This window comes from Haliotis cracherodii, unplaced genomic scaffold, assembly GCF_022045235.1.
Source record: "Haliotis cracherodii isolate W230 unplaced genomic scaffold, xgHalCrac1.p SCAF_2, whole genome shotgun sequence".
NCBI classification, from domain to species: domain Eukaryota; kingdom Metazoa; phylum Mollusca; class Gastropoda; order Lepetellida; family Haliotidae; genus Haliotis; species Haliotis cracherodii.
The window spans coordinates 22,153,963-22,172,960 of NW_027266275.1; the positions used below are offsets into that span (position 1 = coordinate 22,153,963).

Genomic DNA, 18,998 nt, shown 5'->3' on the forward strand with positions numbered 1-18,998 from the left:
GTCAATTACCGAGTTTCACTGACAATAAGTGTCTTCGGTTAGCGTTAAATCGAACTCAATCATATCGTTCATACTTGTTTTTTCTGCAATACATATTTATTGGAACTTCGAAATCCAAAACAAATTGTTAAAACGAACAATTCGATATTCGTGGACCGTTAAATGTCTGCGGGTGAAAGCTTTACGAACTGAGTTAAATGTTCCGAGAGATTTAGAAGTTTATTATTGCTTAAAACTTAACAATCTTGACATCTGTGCAAGTAATTTTGAGACAGCCTTTCTCAACGAAGGTAAAACCACATGCACGGACAAAAAAACATACTTGAAATTGACATTCTAATGACCTCACCAAATTGCATGTTCATTTCAAGAGCGCTAGCAGCAAATTCTTTCGCCTGAAATATCTAAAATCAATTCCGCCAAAAACCAATATGTTGACATAAGGAATCGCTGGCACCAATCTAAGGGTTGTGTTCGACGCGTTCTTTTCGCACGGTGGAATCCAAACACTAACACGTTTGGATATTTCTCGGAACAGGCACGACTTCTTTTGAAATTGCCAGGATTTGTCTGTTTTCTGCGCATCAGGGTGCCAAAATAAGCTGTTTAGATAGCACAAGAAAATGAAATCCCATTAATGCCATAAAAAAGACAGCTCTCAGCGAGGCCATTCGAGCAGCTGGAGCCACAATGGCCGGCAGATAGCAACCAAGGTTTTGTGCAACAACTACAGATAATGTGACGTCATTGTCTATGTTTTATATTAACTCCATAACATTATGTTAACCTTCCTAACGGTAAATAGAGGGGATGAACGGCCACCATACTGAGGTCCAAACACATTCAAAAGCAATTACGGGAACACATTATGATCCTACTTTGAATCAGTAGGGACGGGGATTACCGCGTTATTTGAGTTCACTCAGACGTCCGCAATTTCTTGTCCCTGTATGCCCAGACACAGGAAGCACAGAAAACAGTGTAAGTTATGTAAATGTTAATTTGAAGTTAATTTGAATAATTTCCTCTAGAAACTTCTTGACACAAAAGTAAATAACAATAATAATAATAATAATAAGTATATTTGTACCACGACAAATTCCATACATTATGTGTGTTCTTAAAGAAGTTAATTTGAATAATTTCCTATAGAAACTTCTTGACACAAAAGTAAATAATAATAATAATAATAATAATAATAATAATAATATTAAAGTGTATTTGTACCGCGACAAATCCCATACATTATGTGTGTGCTTAAAGAAGTTATTTAGAATAATTTCCTTACGCTCAAACGGCTGCAATAGACATACATATGCGCAAACGTACAGACAAAACTATTTCAGTTAGATTATGGACAGTATTTTCTGAACAGAAAGGTCTTCAGCTGAAAGAGTCTCGGGTTGAGTGGCAAATTCCAAAGAGTCGCAGCTCCATAGACAGAAGCTCTTTAGCCAAAAGATTTCTGGCAACGCCTCGGGTCAGTAAGATGATGGTCAGTAGATCGTAAGGCTCTAGATGCTAGGCGTTTCGTCAATAGCTGAAACAGGTGCTGTGGACAGCCTCTTGATAACATTGATAAGCCAGACGGTGTAGTCTACTCTACAAAACTACAGACAGTTGCAAATAAGCGTCAGTGGAACACATTTCTGGTATACTTTCCTACCTTTATCGTAGACTTATCAATTAAACACGAAAAACACGATTTTAAGCGTGAATCGATAATATTATCATAGTAGGTCTTTGGTACGCGTTGTGAGGTTCGATAAAAAGGACACCATAAATTTGGTCATAATTTTAATGATGAAGTGATATGCAAATGTTTTGTACCAATAAAGTTGATACCATGCCAAATGTGTCCAAACCTCCGCAATGTCAGCATTTCTGAACGCTGACGAAGCCTGCGCGTCCTAGGTAGCCCATTCTATACACGCCATTGCCTTGCGGGAATGGGTAATCCAATATAATTTCCTTTTGCGCGAGCCTCTGCCGAGCGATTATAATCTCTATGTCTTTTTATCACGAGACGTCAACTTTGTGAACTTTTGAGAGATCTGAAAGAAAATCATTCAACCCAAGCTCCCGTTTTTCCTCATTTCAAAGAAAGTCAAAACGTAAGGTTTTCCAAGCAATCTTCTGTCTTGTACATTTACGGTTCGTTAACTAGGTGTATCGATTTTGTCCCACTGATATCTGGATTCAGATGTACCCATCGCTGGACAATAACACGCTGCACGTGCCTTCTCCCGCGTTATTTTGTCTGGCCGGAAGTAGTGGTGATCGGCCATCATGGTAATCCTGACAGGATGCTCCCATAATTGATCGTAAACTTACATTGGCCAGACAGGACTCCTTAATTCTATTAAAGACGTGAAGCAAAAGGTATATCTGAAGCTATAGGGTCAAGATTGCTCTCGTAAAAACGTCAATGGATTGAAAACAATTGCTACTTTTGGAGTTAAGCTGATCAGGAAAGCACAGTGTGGAAGAAGAAGGGATACATCAGAATTTTATCTTCATTGTCATCCTTTGTTTCTCAAGGTTCCCGAATGTAGACAGAAAACTTTTCTAATAAAGCGAAAGGGAGACTTTGGGCTGTAGTAGATTCTGAACACGACGACTGGTCTAAATGTCTTCGTCAGTATTCATTGGGGTATCAAAAGACCATGAAATTGTCTGCTGATTGTGGAAACCAATTTGACATTCTAATCCCGTTTGTGTACTGAATGTACATTGGTATTGTAAGGAGTCCACGCTAGTTTCAGTATTTATTCTCTATGAAATGGGGTTGGTGTCAGTAGAACAGATACATTAAACATTGTTGGGGTGAAGAGTATTCTTCAAATTGGAACAGGCTGGTATTGTCCTGAAACGAGTGACTCCGACACGTGCTCAAACATCAATGTTGTATGGGACAAGAGTGAGTGAGTCGTGTACGACCCCGCTTTGAACTGTATTTCAGTTATATCCCGGAGTGTTAGCTTGTTGAGGGATGAAAGCCTTAAGTAATGCAGGCCTTAGACGTTTACCACTTTGGTGAAACCTACGAGGAATCCAAGAAACATAATCAAGACGAATCTGGGATTTGAACCCACGAAAATCGGTTTCTGGCACACCTAAGGCATACTCTGCACGACAATTGCCGCGACTTAGACTACTGGGCCACTCATATCCATAATCTATTTGATTATTATTATTATTATTATTACGCAATCCTAGATTAAGATGACATCACACTGGTCGTGATATGATTTTCCTGTACCTGGTTGGAACTGAACAAAATAATATCCATACTCGATGGCCATTGTAGCCATACGATCCACATTTGAATCGCCATAGACAACAAACTAGGATATAGGAGCCCAATTCTTCCACCAGTCGCTGGAAGTGTTGACTTTGGCCCCTGTGTTGCTGGGATCAAATGTGCATGGGTTCGAATCCCAGATTTGCATCTTTTTATCCTTTGTATGTCGGTATCTTCCCGGGATCACTGGCGTTTATTGCATTCGCTGTCTCACCCACACAGGGCCGCTTGAAAGGAATAGCTAAAGCATCCCTCTCAACATCTATTAATATCCACAGACACCAAGTATAGCGAGCTTATTCCATTTAATGATACCGTTATCTAGGATAATGATAAATGTATAATAACAGCGGTATCGTCAAGTCATTTCAGTCAATATAAAAGGCAGTAACGGCGTAATCTGTCAAAAGCTGACTTTGTTAACTTCGTATTTTGAGAATACCAGACGACAAAATGTGATATTTTATCCCCAAGAGCTTTCCACAATACTGAATTCGGGATTTATTTTGTCGAAATGGTGAAATATGTTGCCGTCCATGGTCTTTGAGTTTTATTTGCCAAGGGACGTAACCCTTGCACGAATGTAACTATTCCGGACTTACCCGAATAAATGCGGGTGTGGATGCCACCGTTAGCTGACCTCCTCCCTGGTCAAAGACTGGTCGGCCCTGGGTCAGTCAACTGTGTCTGAGCGTGCCCATGTTAAACCTCGACAAGATATCTCAGTGTTCTGGCGCTATGAAATCGGCATTAGTCAGTACAGCACACACACACACACACACACACACACACACACACACACACACACACACACACACACACACACACACACACACACACACACACACACACACACACACACACACACACACACACACACACACACACACACACACACACACACACACACACACACACTCACTCACTCACTCACTCACACGCATACTTATATACTTGTAAGTGCAATAATCATGAACGTGACGTTATATCCAATTTCACTCACTTCACCTCATGGTGATCTGTTAAAGTATTATCCCGTATACCTTAGATCTCCAGCAACCTTTTAATCCTCTCTTACATTCTCTTACTATCCTAACCAGTTCACTATGGTATACAGACATTGTCAATTTTTACAAAAAGACAATTTCAATATCTATGCGCATACAGCATCGGTAACCAACGCATATTATAATACGGCAAATAACACATTTCTATCTTTCGTTTGAAATACCCAACTGATAAATACGTTGTATTAGTACAACTAATTCCTTCTCTTTTGCAGAGTTTAAGATCGAGACGCATTGGATCGAGAAGTTTAATGGTATCCTCTTCCCTGACTCGTACGACTTCAAGAGCGACACTCTCAAGTTTGAGGACGGCTCAGTGAGGATCCAGGGGGACGCCTTTCTCACCCAGAATGTATCGCAGCTTCCAGGCAAGGGAGATAATAAACTTGTTTCTGCCGATACAAATTCAATCATTACCGGATTCGAAATCAGCATTAGCTAGAAGCACTCGTAAATCTCAAAATGTTCGAAAGAAATTCCCGTTGCGAAAGGATTATTCTTATTCAAGCACAGTTCGCTTGTTTTTACAGTCAATCGAGTTATATCGAGTTATATTGCATGAGGTTACGGATCGTGAATATTATAAATAGTTTAAAATAAAGATATAACGTAAGTATGTTTTACTGTAAAAAAAATCATGAGATTTACATATGTGTCTATCTAGTAGGGCGGTTAAGGCTGGACTTTAGTCAAAATTGTGCACTTTTGGTTAAAAGCACCAAACTTGGCACACTTATACATTGAAACATTCCGAACATTTCTGGATATGGATCCATCTCAACAGCGCCACTAGTCTAGGGACCGGGAGAGAGACGTGTAAGAGGTGTTTCGTTCCTCCTGATTGTATAAGCTTGAATGACAAATCTTAATGAGAAAATAAGAATACAAACTTTCAATATTGATCTTGTTTCAGTGTTCATCGGTATATCAGCGTTTCGATATCCAACGCTTGCAAGGGTACTTCCGGGTCAAGCAGTGAAAAGGTCAGAAAATCAAATTCAGAAATTCCAAAATATTAACATAGCAGTAGGTAACTAATGGAAAGATATTGGATAACAAAATTGAAAACACATTGTAAATATGAAACGACTTTGTCGTAGTTATGTTACAATATGCATATTGGATTTTATATCGAGGAGAACGTATGTCCCGTTCGTCTAAGACGCCACAATTATTTGTACAGTGTTGTGCCTCTTGGGCGTTCCTTGAACCGGTGATCATGGGTTCGGCTGCTTCTCGCTTTGTCAGCACCATACCAGTGCTCGTGGGTTTCGTCAAATTGGTGAACCTGCATCACTGCAGGCTTTTCTCCTACATCTGGCTGACACGCCGTAAAATAATTGAAATACATGTCCAAAGCGCGTTAAAGTCACTCTCACGCTCAGTCATTATATCGACCTAGCGGGTCGTGTCATGGAGGTTTACTTTACGTTCTTGTACACTGCAGCCGGCGCAAGGACGACTGGGTGAACACTCCTATCGTCGCGTTGTTCACACACATGGGGGATCTCTCACTCTCACAGAACCTCACTTCGCCCATCATCATTGATCTTCCATTGCTAGACGTGAGTTGCCTCCCTTGTATTGTTACTTGTTAGGCATGTGTTATCTCCCTTGAAATAGCAGAATGCTATAATAGACCATATATCCGATTCGGTTTATTGTATACAAGGCCATTGGCCCACCAAATATCTGTAGTGTAGACACTATTAATTTTACTGTTGTAAATTTAGATACAGTCTAAATACATTCTGTAACAGATTTTAATAGGAAACGGCATGCTTAAAAAGTCGCCTTTCTACATTACAGACATTCAATATATCTAACCCGGACTGCGTGAGGTTGAAACATCGAAATAGGTAAGATCTACATCTCAACAATTTCGTTCATCTACGTATTAAAGACAAGGACGGGGCCAGAAGTTAGGCCATTTTGGGCCATATATAACCTTAGTGTGTTTTTTAAAGTGGAGTTCACTTAAAGGCCTTCCCAAAGCAGTCACTGAGAGCTATTTTGCAGTAGTGACATTATTATCCCCCGCCACGAAGTGGAAGAGGGATGTAGGAATGGGTGTCGTCCGTCCGTCCTTCTATCCTTCCGTCCGTCACGTTTCGTTTCGTTTTGTTTCCGGAGCAGAAGGCACACAAAAAACATGGGAGATATTCTTAACCAAACTTGGCACATAGATAGGTCTAGTGGTGATCTGGTGCCTTTTGATATTTTGGGATTTAAAAAAATAAATATTTTTCGAGTTTCCCTGGCAACGACTTTGACTTAGATTGAAAGGTAGTGCATGTTTCCGGAGCAGATCTTATAAACCGTACAATATTTCTTCACCAAACTTGGCACATAGATAGGTCTAGTGGTGAACTGGTGCCTTTTGATAATTTGGGATTTAAAAAAATTAAAAATGTCGAGGTTCCCTGGCAATGTCTTTGACTTACACTGAAAATCAAGTTGGCACAGACCTTGAAAACCGTAAAATATTTCTTCCAAACTTGCAATATAAATAGGTCTAGTTGTAAACTGGTCCTTTTTGATAGTTTGGAGTTTTTACGAATGTTTCCTTAGCACAGAGCATAACCGTTTACATGTTCTACAAAAACATCTACACAGGGTTGTCTGAGAACCGTTACAATAATTACCTAATTGAGATGTATACCACGTGACAAAGGAACTTGGTCAAGGTATATGGTGAATTATTGTGAAAACACAATTTACAAGTTGCTCACGAACCAGCCTATTTCATCCTGATGCATGCCAGTAACATGAACAGTGGCATTTGAACCAGCCTACTTCCTCACAGTGGGTACCGGCAACATGAACAGTGGCACCCGAACCAGCCTACTTCCTCGCAGTGCATGCGGGAAAGAAGAATAGTGACACCCCAACCAGCCTACTTCCTCGCAGTGCATGCGGGAAACAAGAATAGTGACACCCCAACCAGCCTACTTCCTCACAATGCATGCCGGAAACAAGAATAGTGACACCCCAACCAGCCTACTTCCTCGCAGTGCATGCTAATAACATGAACAGGGGCATCCAAACCAGCTTACTTCCTCGCAGTGCATGCCGGTAACGTGAACAGTGGCACCCGAACCAGCATACTTCCTCGCAGTGCATGCCGGTAACATGAACAGTGGCACCCCAACCAGCCTACTTCCTCGCAGTGGGTACCGGTAACATGAACAGTGGCACCCCAACCAGCCTACTTCCTCACAGTGGGTACCGGTAACATGAACAGTGGCACCCGAACCAGCCTACTTCCTTGCAGTGCATGCCGGTAACATGAACAGTGGCACCCGAACCAGCCTACTTCCTCGCAGTGCATGCCGGTAACATGAACAGTGGCACCCCAACCAGCCTACTTCCTCACAGTGCATGCCGGTAACATGAACAGTGGCACCCGAACCAGTCTACTTCCTCGCAGTGCATGCCGGTAACATGAACAGTGGCACCCGAACCAGCCTACTTCCTCGCAGTGCATGCCGGTAACATGAACAGTGGCACCCGAACCAGCCTACTTCCTCGCAGTGCATGCCGGTAACATGAACAGTGGCACCCCAACCAGCCTACTTCCTCGCAGTGCATGCCGGTAACATGAACAGTGGCACCCGAACCAGTCTACTTCCTCGCAGTGCATGCCGGTAACATGAACAGGGCACCCGAACCAGTCTACTTCCTCGCAGTGCATGCCGGTAACATGAACAGTGGCACCCGAACCAGCCTACTTCCTCACAGTGGGTACCGGTAACATGAACAGTGGCACCCGAACCAGCCTACTTCCTCGCAGTGCATGCCGGTAACATGAACAGTGGCACCCGAACCAGCCTACTTTCTCGCAGTGCATGCCGGTAACATGAACAGTGGCACCCCAACCAGCCTACTTCCTCGCAGTGCATGCCGGTAACATGAACAGTGGCACCCCAACCAGCGTACTTCCTCGCAGTGCATGCCGGTAACATGAACAGTGGCACCCGAACCAGTCTACTTCCTCGCAGTGCATGCCGGTAACATGAACAGTGGCACCCGAACCAGCCTACTTCCTCACTGTGCATGCCAGTAACATGAAACAGTGGCACCCGAACCAGCCTACTTCCTCGCAATGCATGCCGGTAACATGAACAAGGGCACCCGAACCAGCTTACCTCCTCGCAGTGCATGCCGGTAACATGAACAGGGGCACAGTGGAGGTGGCGGAGTTGACAGCTGCCACACTATAAATGCTCTCTACCAAAGTGCAGTGAGGTCCTGGCGACAACCTGGAGATGATCCAGACAAACCAACTGCCATTCTCACAGCTTCCACTGGTAAGGCAGCATCCAACATTAGAGGGACAACACTACATTCAGCTTTCCATCTACCTGTCAGGAAGAGAGGCCAGTCCTACATGCATCGCAAGCCTTCGACTGAGAAACTGAACACAATGCATGTATAGTAATCTGAAAATCATCATAGCAGATGAGATCTCAATGTTTGGAGGACAAGCCTCAGCAAATCTGAACTTGACCTTTCAGACTGCTTTTGTCAACGAACTGCCGTTACCAACGAACTGCCGTTTGGAGGCATGTCCTTATTGTGTGTTGGTGACCTTCTGCAGCTAAATCCTGTACGGGACAGACCAGTTTTTGCAACAGGTTATGGGAACTATAGAGCTCTCTGTGGCTCAGTGTGGAAGGATCTCTTCTATCTCCATGAACACAAACAGATAATACGTCAACAAAGTGATAGTGATTTTGCATGCCTGTTGCAGAGGTGATCACTTGGTGACTTGGTGATCACACTTCAAAAGACATCGATTTGCTGAAGGAGCTTGAAAATTCCCCAAGTGTACTGCCTCATGACTGCGTATCCCTTTTTAAGCTGATGATTACAACAATATTCAACTTTCAAAAACAGACAATGCCATCATTCAGGTCACAGCTGTTGATTCTCAGAAGGACCTGAACACAAGACGAGCCTCTGTACTTGTGATTAGCACCAACCCTCGTGACACCGGTGGATTACTAAAAAACATCTCACTTGCTGTAGGTTCAGGTGTATGCAAATCACAAATACTGACATATCAGACATGCTGGTTAATGGTGCTACAGGAACTATCATTCACATAGCAATCGACATCGCCAGACCACTGAAGGGAACAATCTTTGTTCAGTTTGATGATCCGAAGGTTGGTCATGAAGCAATAAAGCGAAGTCCTGTCAATTTGAAACATGCAGTATCAATTACTGCTGTAACAGCCTCGTTCTCTGTGTCAATGCTAAATCTGTCATGGATGAAAGAAAACAGTATCCAGGAACTTTAGCATGATGCCCCACAATCCACAAGTCACAAGGTAGCACCTATGAGCAGATGATTGGGAACATGACAATTACACAAGGAAGTAAATTTAAATCCCTGCCTGGTCAAGTGTATACGATGCTCAGCAGAGTCATTTCAAGGAAAGGCCTAAAACTTGTACGTTTTGATGAACACAAAATTGAAGTAAACAAAAAAGCATAGGATGAGATGAATAGATTGCGGAATGAAAGACTGTTCACCTGGACACACATGTCCTAGTTACTGGGGAATTCAACTGTGATCTGAGTGAAAAACTAAAACTTGAAGATTTCTTTAATGTGCGGAAAATGACTCAACTCATTCACTCTCCAACGCACTGTCTTGTAGCTACACTGGACTTGTTCTTCACTGATCATGCCAGTGCTGTAGCATTCCAGACTCCAGTCTACTACTCAGATCATCAGATAATTAATTGTTGCTGTACTTCACAGTAACCTCATGGTGACCCCTGCTTTCACTGATCTCTAAGTAAATTAAGAACTCCCTTACTTCTCTGACAATTGTTTAAGTAATAACACAACAAATACAGTTAAGTATTCTATCATAAACTGAGATGACAAAACAACACCAGTAATAACCTTTCTAGTGCTGCAATTAGGCTATTTACAAAAAGGTCCAGTGAACATAGTTCACAGGAGATAATGCATTGCACACAACCGGACATGTAATATTGGCGGGGGATATGAGTATTACATGCTTCTTTTCAACTGTTATTTTTCAAATATGATTTGAGCTTCATTATGATAACATCTTCAAAGGAGGTAGGTGATAATCCGACAAACAATTACTAATATGTTATGACCTAACCTGTGATTTTGGCAGCGTTGCCATCGTAAGGATCTCGAAACTCAAAACTGATGACATTGTACTCTCGAAGTTATTTTTTGTAAACGGTTTATTGTAAAGCTGTACAGTTTAGTTCAAATGTAGATTTCTGTTGAGTTCCATGTATTACGAGTCATTACATCTCATTCTTCAGAACCCGGAAATGGACTTGGACGAGAAGTAACTGCGAGATCCTCGAATACAGACCGCAATCAGTCATGTGCGCATGCTCAGTGCCTGGTGTGTTTGCCGTCACCACTGACATGTACAATGAAAATGTGAGTGGTTTCCCAGACATTTAATCGGTATCAGTAAGCCATCCCGATAAGGCAGCATCCTGCCGAAAAAAATAGAAGTACATTTTTACAGGCTTTTCTTACTCATTTACAATTAACTTGGGGGCGGTCGGGTAGCCTAGTGGTTAAAGCGTTCGCTCGTTACGCCGATACCCGGGTTCGATTTCCGACACAGGTACAATGTGTGAAGCCCATTTCTGGTGTCCCCTGTCGTGGTATTGCTGCAATATTGCTAAAGGCGGCGTAATACCATACTCACTCACTCACTACAATAAACTTGAAGACGTTTAATCAGATTGAATAGCATTGCATGCGTAGGAGAGCAGTGATAATAAATATAGCGGCGGTCGGGTAGCCTAGTGGTTAAAGCGTTCGCTCGTCACGCTGAAGACCCGGGTTCGATTCCCGACATGGGTACAATGTGTGAAGCCAATTTCTGGTGTCCCCCGCCGTGATATTGCTGGAATATTGTTAAAAGCGGCGTAAAACCATAATCACTCACTCACTGATAATAAATATAGGAAATCTGTGTATTTTACTAGCGCCTTTTTCTATTTTTCTCTAGTGGGACAAGGGAGATAAGCGCCCAGAACTGATGAACTTTGCGTCCTACATTGGATGCACAGTGTCTGCCACGCTGTGTCTACTTTCCGTCCTTATACACGTATATGTCAAGTAAGTGTATTCTGGTTGTAGGGTGAAACCTGGTTAACCCGAAATCCTTTCGTCCAGCAGTGCGAGTTATCCGTAGTATGAGGCAATCATAGTGCCGTTTAAGACCATCGTGGATATGGATATGCCGGTGGTATTAGTTGGATCCTTTAAAACGAAGTGTCGAGATAATGGCGTTCGAGTTAACAGATGCTTTCTGCATACTGATTAGATTTCACTTGATTCACAGGGCGTGTAGAGATATTAAATATTATATTCTTTTCTTATCATCTAAAATATATTCTATGGAAAAGTGCGAGTCTTGAAGGGATACAAGTTACCCCTGCGTGTCGGAGGGGGCGGCGGAAATGGGAGGCTGCCAACCCTCTTTTGGTACGCGAGATTCCGGGGTACATTCCGGGGTACATTCCGGGGTACATTGCGGGGTACATTGCGGGGTACATTGCGGGGTACATTCCGGGGTACATTGCGGGGTACATTCCGGGGTACATTCCGGGGTACATTGCGGGGTACATTCCGGGGTACATTCCGGGGTACATTGCGGGGTACATTCCGGGGTACATTCAGGGGTACATTCAGGGGTACATTCAGGGGTACATTCAGGGGTATTCGGGACTAAGTAGTGTGGTACATGTACCTCGGACGTAAAAAAAGTCGTATTTTGTACGCAGATTCATCATTTAAAAAGAGTAATTGTGTACTTAAACTTTTCCGGTATACATGTATATTGCATTTTCAGTAATGTTACTTCAAATAGCACCCTTTTCTCAATGCTTTGTGTTAAGAAGAATTCGGGATACAGGAGTGAGCAATGAGACTCGGGTATTCGGGATTGAAGGGGGCGGGGGTTAGCACCTTCATATCGAAACGGGAACCACAGCGGATAATGAGTGTATGTTGTACAATGTGCTTCAACAGGTGACCACTGGTAGACCCTCACCCAGGACCTACCTGACAGTGCCGCCTGGTGACCTGGCGGTGCCCACACCTTTAACCACTTGTCTCTTTCTCTCCGGCCCTGTTTTACCTGACCTTTTACTTGTACATCTACCTCTGGCTGAACTCTATGGAGTGTCTCCGGTCGTGGCGTTTTAAGATAGTCGTCAAATTAAAACCCTTCTCGGTAAGCTGCGGATACTATGTGGACGATTAGGGAATTAACAGGGACGTCATGTCGTCATGTTCCTTACTTGTCTGAACCGTAGGAATGGAAATGTTCCTAACATCTTTTCGACATCACAGTTGATTATATATTTGACGCCCAGTATAATGTGTTCTTTATTTAGTTTTTAGAAACAATATCGTGCGTTAATACACTGCCGGGCAAAAGAAAGTATACACTTGAAAATTTGATTTGACCAAAAAATTACAAACATTACGAAAACACTACAAGTCTGAAACCAGTCGCCGAAACGATGCAAACTTTACATCCAAAACAGAACTACGATACCCGTATCAAATATATCACAATCGAATAAACATTTCTTGTTTGTTTCATGTTGGCCACCATCAAGCATGGGTGTATACTTTAATTTTCTCAGCAGTTCATTATAGAATCGTGGTCGCCATTCATTTACACGCCATGTATGCAGGTTGATTTCAAGTCTTCAGGGCTGGGTTTGAAGATGATATACTCACGTAACGCATGCCTATGTAATAACCCGCGAATACAATGGTTCATAAAAGCCAGTTCATAATTTGCCTTTCTTTTGTATGTAGTCATGAATATCACAAGTTCAGTTCGAGAAGTGTTTCTGGACGAAATAGGCTCCCAGAATAATAATGTGACGTGTTGTCTCTTTTCTTCTTCTGGACGCCTAGGCCCCGTTCCACAAAGCAATCTTAGCGCTTTGACGATCGTAATTTCCATACTTTAACATAGACTCTAAGATCCTACCTATTATGGAACTGGCCAAAGTAACTAATACACGTTAATTATCCCAATTTAGATACCATTATATTATAATGAATAGCCCGAAACATACTGTACCAAAATAGACCCCGAGTCCGAAACACGCCGTGGTGACGAACAGAAGAATATATCCGTATGGGCCTTTTGTGTTGAAAAGAGCGAGTGGGCTGCTTTAAACTTTTCGCTGAAATAACAAAAGGCGGACAAGAAATTAAAGTAAAAACTGCTACTGAGATGAAATATTGTCCCTTCATGTGCCTAAACTCATTGCGAGGAGACACACGTTTCTTTGTAATTACAACGAGGATATACGATGTTAAGGTTGGAATACCAGACTGTCAAAGACCTTTACAGAAATATCCATGGTTTGGAATTATCCGAAGTAAGTAAAGAGCGCAAATGTCACGCCACCTTCAATTTGTGGAAATTATACCTACCTTGTACAGTAGCAATCATCCTGTCTGGACAACCCATTATAAGGGAGGCAGCAAACCCAGACAAATTAGAAGGCTCTCAAACATCTGCACTTGATCATGCTGACACACCGAATCCAGCTCTATACTAACACCCCGTCGCATTGTATGTGCACATGACTTTGGGCTATGGACTTCTGACAATCATTCCCCCACATATGTTCCGACTTCTCACACAGACTTCCAACAAACAATGTCAAAGTTAATGCATATTGAATATTTACGCGAAGTTGGTTTGGGGAGACATGATTTTTATGCTTTAATTAGCGCCATATCACGCTATAAGTTTGTAAACTGAAAAAAAAAAAAAAAAAAAAAAGTTATTACTTGGTATGTTTCACGCATTCAACCATCTGCTTGGCGCGAATATGTGCAATGCTACAGATGTAATACTTACTCCTTCAATCACACTCACTCATAAACTCTCTCACGTGCCCAAACATTTAACCGTCTCATACACTCATACGCATTCACTCACCTGCAGTCACTCACTCACCAACCCACAAAATGACTCACTCAGCCACACACCCATCCACTCACATACCCACACAACCACCCATACACCCATCAACTCACTCACTCAATGACTCACACACCACCCACACACCCATCCTATCACACACCACACACACACCCATCCACTCACACACCACCCACACACCCATCAACTCACACACCTACACAATCACTCACTCAGCCACACACCCATCCACTCACACACCTACACAACCACCCATACACCCATCAACTCACTCACTCAATGACTCACACACCACACACCCATCCACTCACACACCATCTACTACCCATCCACTCGTTCAATCACTCACACACCACCCACCCACACACCACCTACTACCCATCCACTCGCTCAATCACTCACACACCACCCACCCACCCATCCACTTACACAACACCCACCACTCACTCACCCACCCATCCATTCACTACCCACTCACTCACTCAAACACCCACCCACCAACCCACTCACTCACTCACTCACTCATGTGTCTGTATATTCAGGACCTCCTCCACGACGGCCTCTCTTCACAAGAACCTGTGTCTGTCCGTCATGTTCGCTCAGATTGTCTTCATGTTCGGCATCGACAGATACGACCAGCCGGTAAGTACGATGTACATATTCTAGGGTATCTACCACGTGTTTACTTACACCATCTCGTGGGTCATCCTTCCATCATCTTCTCCTATTCCCGGCTGTTTACCAGGGGTTTACCTTAAAGTGTCTCCTCATATTCCCGGCTGTTTACCTTACATCATCACCTCGTATTCCCGGGTGTATATCAGGTGTTTACCTTAGATCTCCTTATATTCCCGGATGTTTACAAGGTGTTTACCTTACAGCATCTTATCATATTCCTGACTGTTTACCTTACAGCATCTAATATTCCCTGGTGTTTACAAGGTGTTAACCTTACATCATCTCCTCATATTCCTTACTGTTTACCTTACAGCATCTCATATTCCCGAATGTTTACAAGGTGTTTACCTTACATCATCTCCTCATATTCCCGGCTGTTTACCTTACAGCATCTCATATTCCCGAATGTTTACAAGGTGTTTACCTTACAGCATCTCCTCATATCCCTGACTGTTTACCTTACAGCATCTCATATTCCCGAATGTTTACAAGATGTTTACCTTACAGCATCTCCTCATATTCCTGACTGTTTACCTTACAGCATCTCATATTCCCGGATGTTTACAAGGTGTTAGCCTTACAGCATCTCCTCATATTCCCAGATGTTTATAAGGTGTTTACCTTACAGCATCTCCTCATATTCCTGACTGTTTACCTTACAGCATCTCATATTCCCGGATGTTTACAAGGTGTTAACCTTACAGCATCTCCTAATATTCCCGTCCTCTTACTGGGTGTTTACCTTACACCGTCTCCTCATATTCCCGGCTGTATAAAGGGGTTTACCCCACATGTCCTTATATTCCTGACTGTTTATCGGGTGTTTACCTTTCAGCATCTCCTCATATTTCCGTCCGTTTACCAGATGTTTACCCTATGGCGGCTCCTCATATTTCCGTCTGTTTACCAAGTGTTTACCCTATGGCATCTCCTCATATTCCCGGCTCCTTACCACGTGTTTACCTTACATCAGCTCCTCATAATCCCGGCTGTTTACCTTACATCACCTCCTCATATTTCCGGCCGTGTACCAGGTGTTTACCGTACCTTTCCTCATATTCCTGACTGTTTACCAGGTGTTTACCCTACGGCATCTCCTCATATTTCCGGCTGTTTACCAGATGTTTACCCTACGGTATCTCATATTCCCGACTGTGTTTACCAGATGTTTTCCTTACATCATCTCATATTCCCGGGTGTTTACCTTACAACATCTCCTCATAGTGTCGGCTTTTTACCAGATGTTTATTTCACAGCATCTCCTCATATTGCCAGATGTTTACCAGATGTTTACCGTACATATCCTCATATTCCCGTCTGTTTACCTTACAGCATCTCCTTATATTCCTGGCTGTTTACCAGATGTTTACTTCACATCATCTCCTCATATTCTCGGCTGTTTACCTTACAGCATCTCCTCATATTGCCGGTTCCTTACCGGGTGTTTACCTTACATCATCTCCTCATATTCCTGGCTGTTTGCCAGATGTTTACCTTACAGCGTCTGATATTTCCGTTTATCTATCATGCGTTCGTCTTACAGTACCTCCATATTTACCAGTCGTCTGTCAGGTGTTCGCTTACACCATGTCTTCACATTCCAGTCGTCTCTCAGGTGTTCGCTTACACTATCTCTTCCCATTCCAGGTCGTCTGTCAGGTGTTCGCCATCCTCCTCCACTACTTCTTCCTGGCCACGTACTCGTGGTTGATGAACGAAGCCTTCAACCTGTACATCGTCATCACGTACTCCGCCCACAACCAAGGCGAGCTCACAGACTCGGGCTCCCTCGTCAGATACTACGTCCTCGGCTGGGGTAAGTGGTGCCACTTTAGTGGGCTCTCGGATGCTCCTTGTTCAAGTACTGTACACCTGGGCAGCCATTGTGGCCACTTGATCCCCTATTAGTCAGTATCGAAAAGCAGTGAGTTTTATACGAGGGACTCGTGGATTGGAAATATAACTCGCCCGAAACTCAGATCACAGGCATACAAGGATTAATATGGCTGTGGTGCCTATCTTCTCTTTCAGGAAGATAATCGGTTGCGAAAATGCCATAGAGTTTTACAACAACAACAACAACAACAATAATAATGATAATATGATGATGATGATGATGATGATGAAATGCCATAGAGATTTACAACAACAACAATAATAATGATAATGTGATGATGATGATGATGATGATGATGATGATGATAATTTTATTATTATTATTATTATTATTATTATTATTATTATTATTATTATTATTATTATTAAATAGACATTTATATATGGCCTGAATCAGCGGCAGAAAATAGTGTGTGTCTTGTGTATGAACGGCGTGCAGCCCGTCAGGTCACGCTGCTAATGCAACGTGGAGCTCATGGGTTAGACTATAAGAATGTCAAAGAGTTTTGACCAGGGCAGCTATAGGTAACGTGTTACTTAGGACCAAGGTGTTTTGATTGCTGACGATGTACATCGTGCTTGTAACTCCAACTTTCAGTGATACCCGCTGTGCTGGTGGGGGCTTTCGTTGGGAGTCACTCGGATAATTATTACGCACCAGACATGTAAGTAAAACAAGTATACATCAACAGATCAACCACATAACATGTACATGTGCATGTTTATAAGTATACAAAATTGTAACAATGTTGTCGAAACCAGTATAAATTATTTCAAAAACTGTTAGTTGTGAAACATTGTATATTTAATATCGTATTGTTTAAACACTGTTCAGGTCATCTGTGAATATTGTCAACCTGTTTAAATGTTTGGTTGGAAAGGTAAATGCTACTTTTCATGAATAAGGAAGCACACGTAGCAATTTTGTTCGCCTGAAGGCACTTGCGAATACTATTGTGAGTAGTGAGGAGGGTGGGGCGAAAATCTAAATATTAATTACAGCCTTTGTCAAATTGTATCCAGGTATGATATTTTCATCCCTTACACAACGTTTTTTTTATAATTCCGGTTATTTGCCCTTGTTTACCTCACTGATGCTAAAAATGTTTATTTTTTGCGCATTTCTTTACAGGTGTTGGATTGCCTGGGAACATTTTTGGTTATTTATTGGCCCTGCAGTGGGCGTTTTAGCGGTGAGAAGCCTTCATAGCAATAGTTTTATTATTTATTAAATTAATTCAGTGAATCAATAAATCGTGGGAAGACAACGGGTTATTCCAAGCCAGAATCAGCAGTAAGTGAACGATGCGTCGTAGCATATCCGCGATCGTCATACAGGGAGACTACTCTTGGTGGACTCATTGTTGTTAAGAAAAATCAATATTCAATTCAGTGGATGCCTGTAGCTGCCTATGGCTGTGTCGTGTTATGTTTCGCCTCATATATTATTTACAGACATTAACGATTTTGTTTACATTTCAGATAAATATTTTAGTGTTGATATTTACCGCCAAAGAACACAACGAAAATTCCTACACGAAAAGTGAAAAGACAAATAAAGTTATATTGTAAGTATTTAGTTTTACGATGATTGACACACGCATACATCACATGACTATTGTGAATTGGAGATATAAATGTAATTTGTAATTGTAATTAATGATTTTTCACCTTTTTCATCAACGACCGCCTCCGTGGTCTAGAGGTAGAGCGTCCGCTCTGGTACTTGTTGTTACCCTGTCTGTCTTCTCGGCATTAAGGGGCTAAAACAAGGACTGGTCGGCTTGGAGTCAGTATACTGTGTCCGAGTGGGTTTTTCTTGTTAAACTGCGGCGTGGTGTCTCACTATAAATCGGCATCAGTCCGGACTAGTACAAGCAGCCACACACACACACGTGCATGCACGTCGCTATATAAGTGCAATAATCTTTGTACGCGACGTTACACCTCACCTCACCTTTTCATCGTCCCGTAAAACTGAATGAACTCTTCCAAGGTTTAAGGTGAAGTGAACTGTGGTTTAATGCAGAGACTCTCTCTCTCTCTCTCTGTGT

The 18,998-nt window shown here is 42.4% G+C and overlaps 1 protein-coding gene across 2 annotated transcripts in view; it reads left to right on the forward strand.

Moving 5' to 3' along the window:
- LOC139467418 (cadherin EGF LAG seven-pass G-type receptor 1-like) overlaps positions 1 to 18,998 on the forward strand; it is a 131,205-nt gene that overhangs the window by 81,814 nt on the left and 30,393 nt on the right. For both annotated transcript variants that reach the window (XM_071248978.1, XM_071248979.1), the window contains exons 12-22: positions 4,587 to 4,739; positions 5,285 to 5,354; positions 5,819 to 5,936; positions 6,181 to 6,230; positions 10,691 to 10,814; positions 11,398 to 11,507; positions 14,913 to 15,012; positions 16,696 to 16,864; positions 17,543 to 17,609; positions 18,077 to 18,137; positions 18,427 to 18,512. In XM_071248978.1, coding sequence (XP_071105079.1) covers positions 4,587 to 4,739; positions 5,285 to 5,354; positions 5,819 to 5,936; positions 6,181 to 6,230; positions 10,691 to 10,814; positions 11,398 to 11,507; positions 14,913 to 15,012; positions 16,696 to 16,864; positions 17,543 to 17,609; positions 18,077 to 18,137; positions 18,427 to 18,512 — 1,108 coding nt within the window. The remainder of the gene's footprint in view (positions 1 to 4,586; positions 4,740 to 5,284; positions 5,355 to 5,818; positions 5,937 to 6,180; positions 6,231 to 10,690; positions 10,815 to 11,397; positions 11,508 to 14,912; positions 15,013 to 16,695; positions 16,865 to 17,542; positions 17,610 to 18,076; positions 18,138 to 18,426; positions 18,513 to 18,998) is intronic.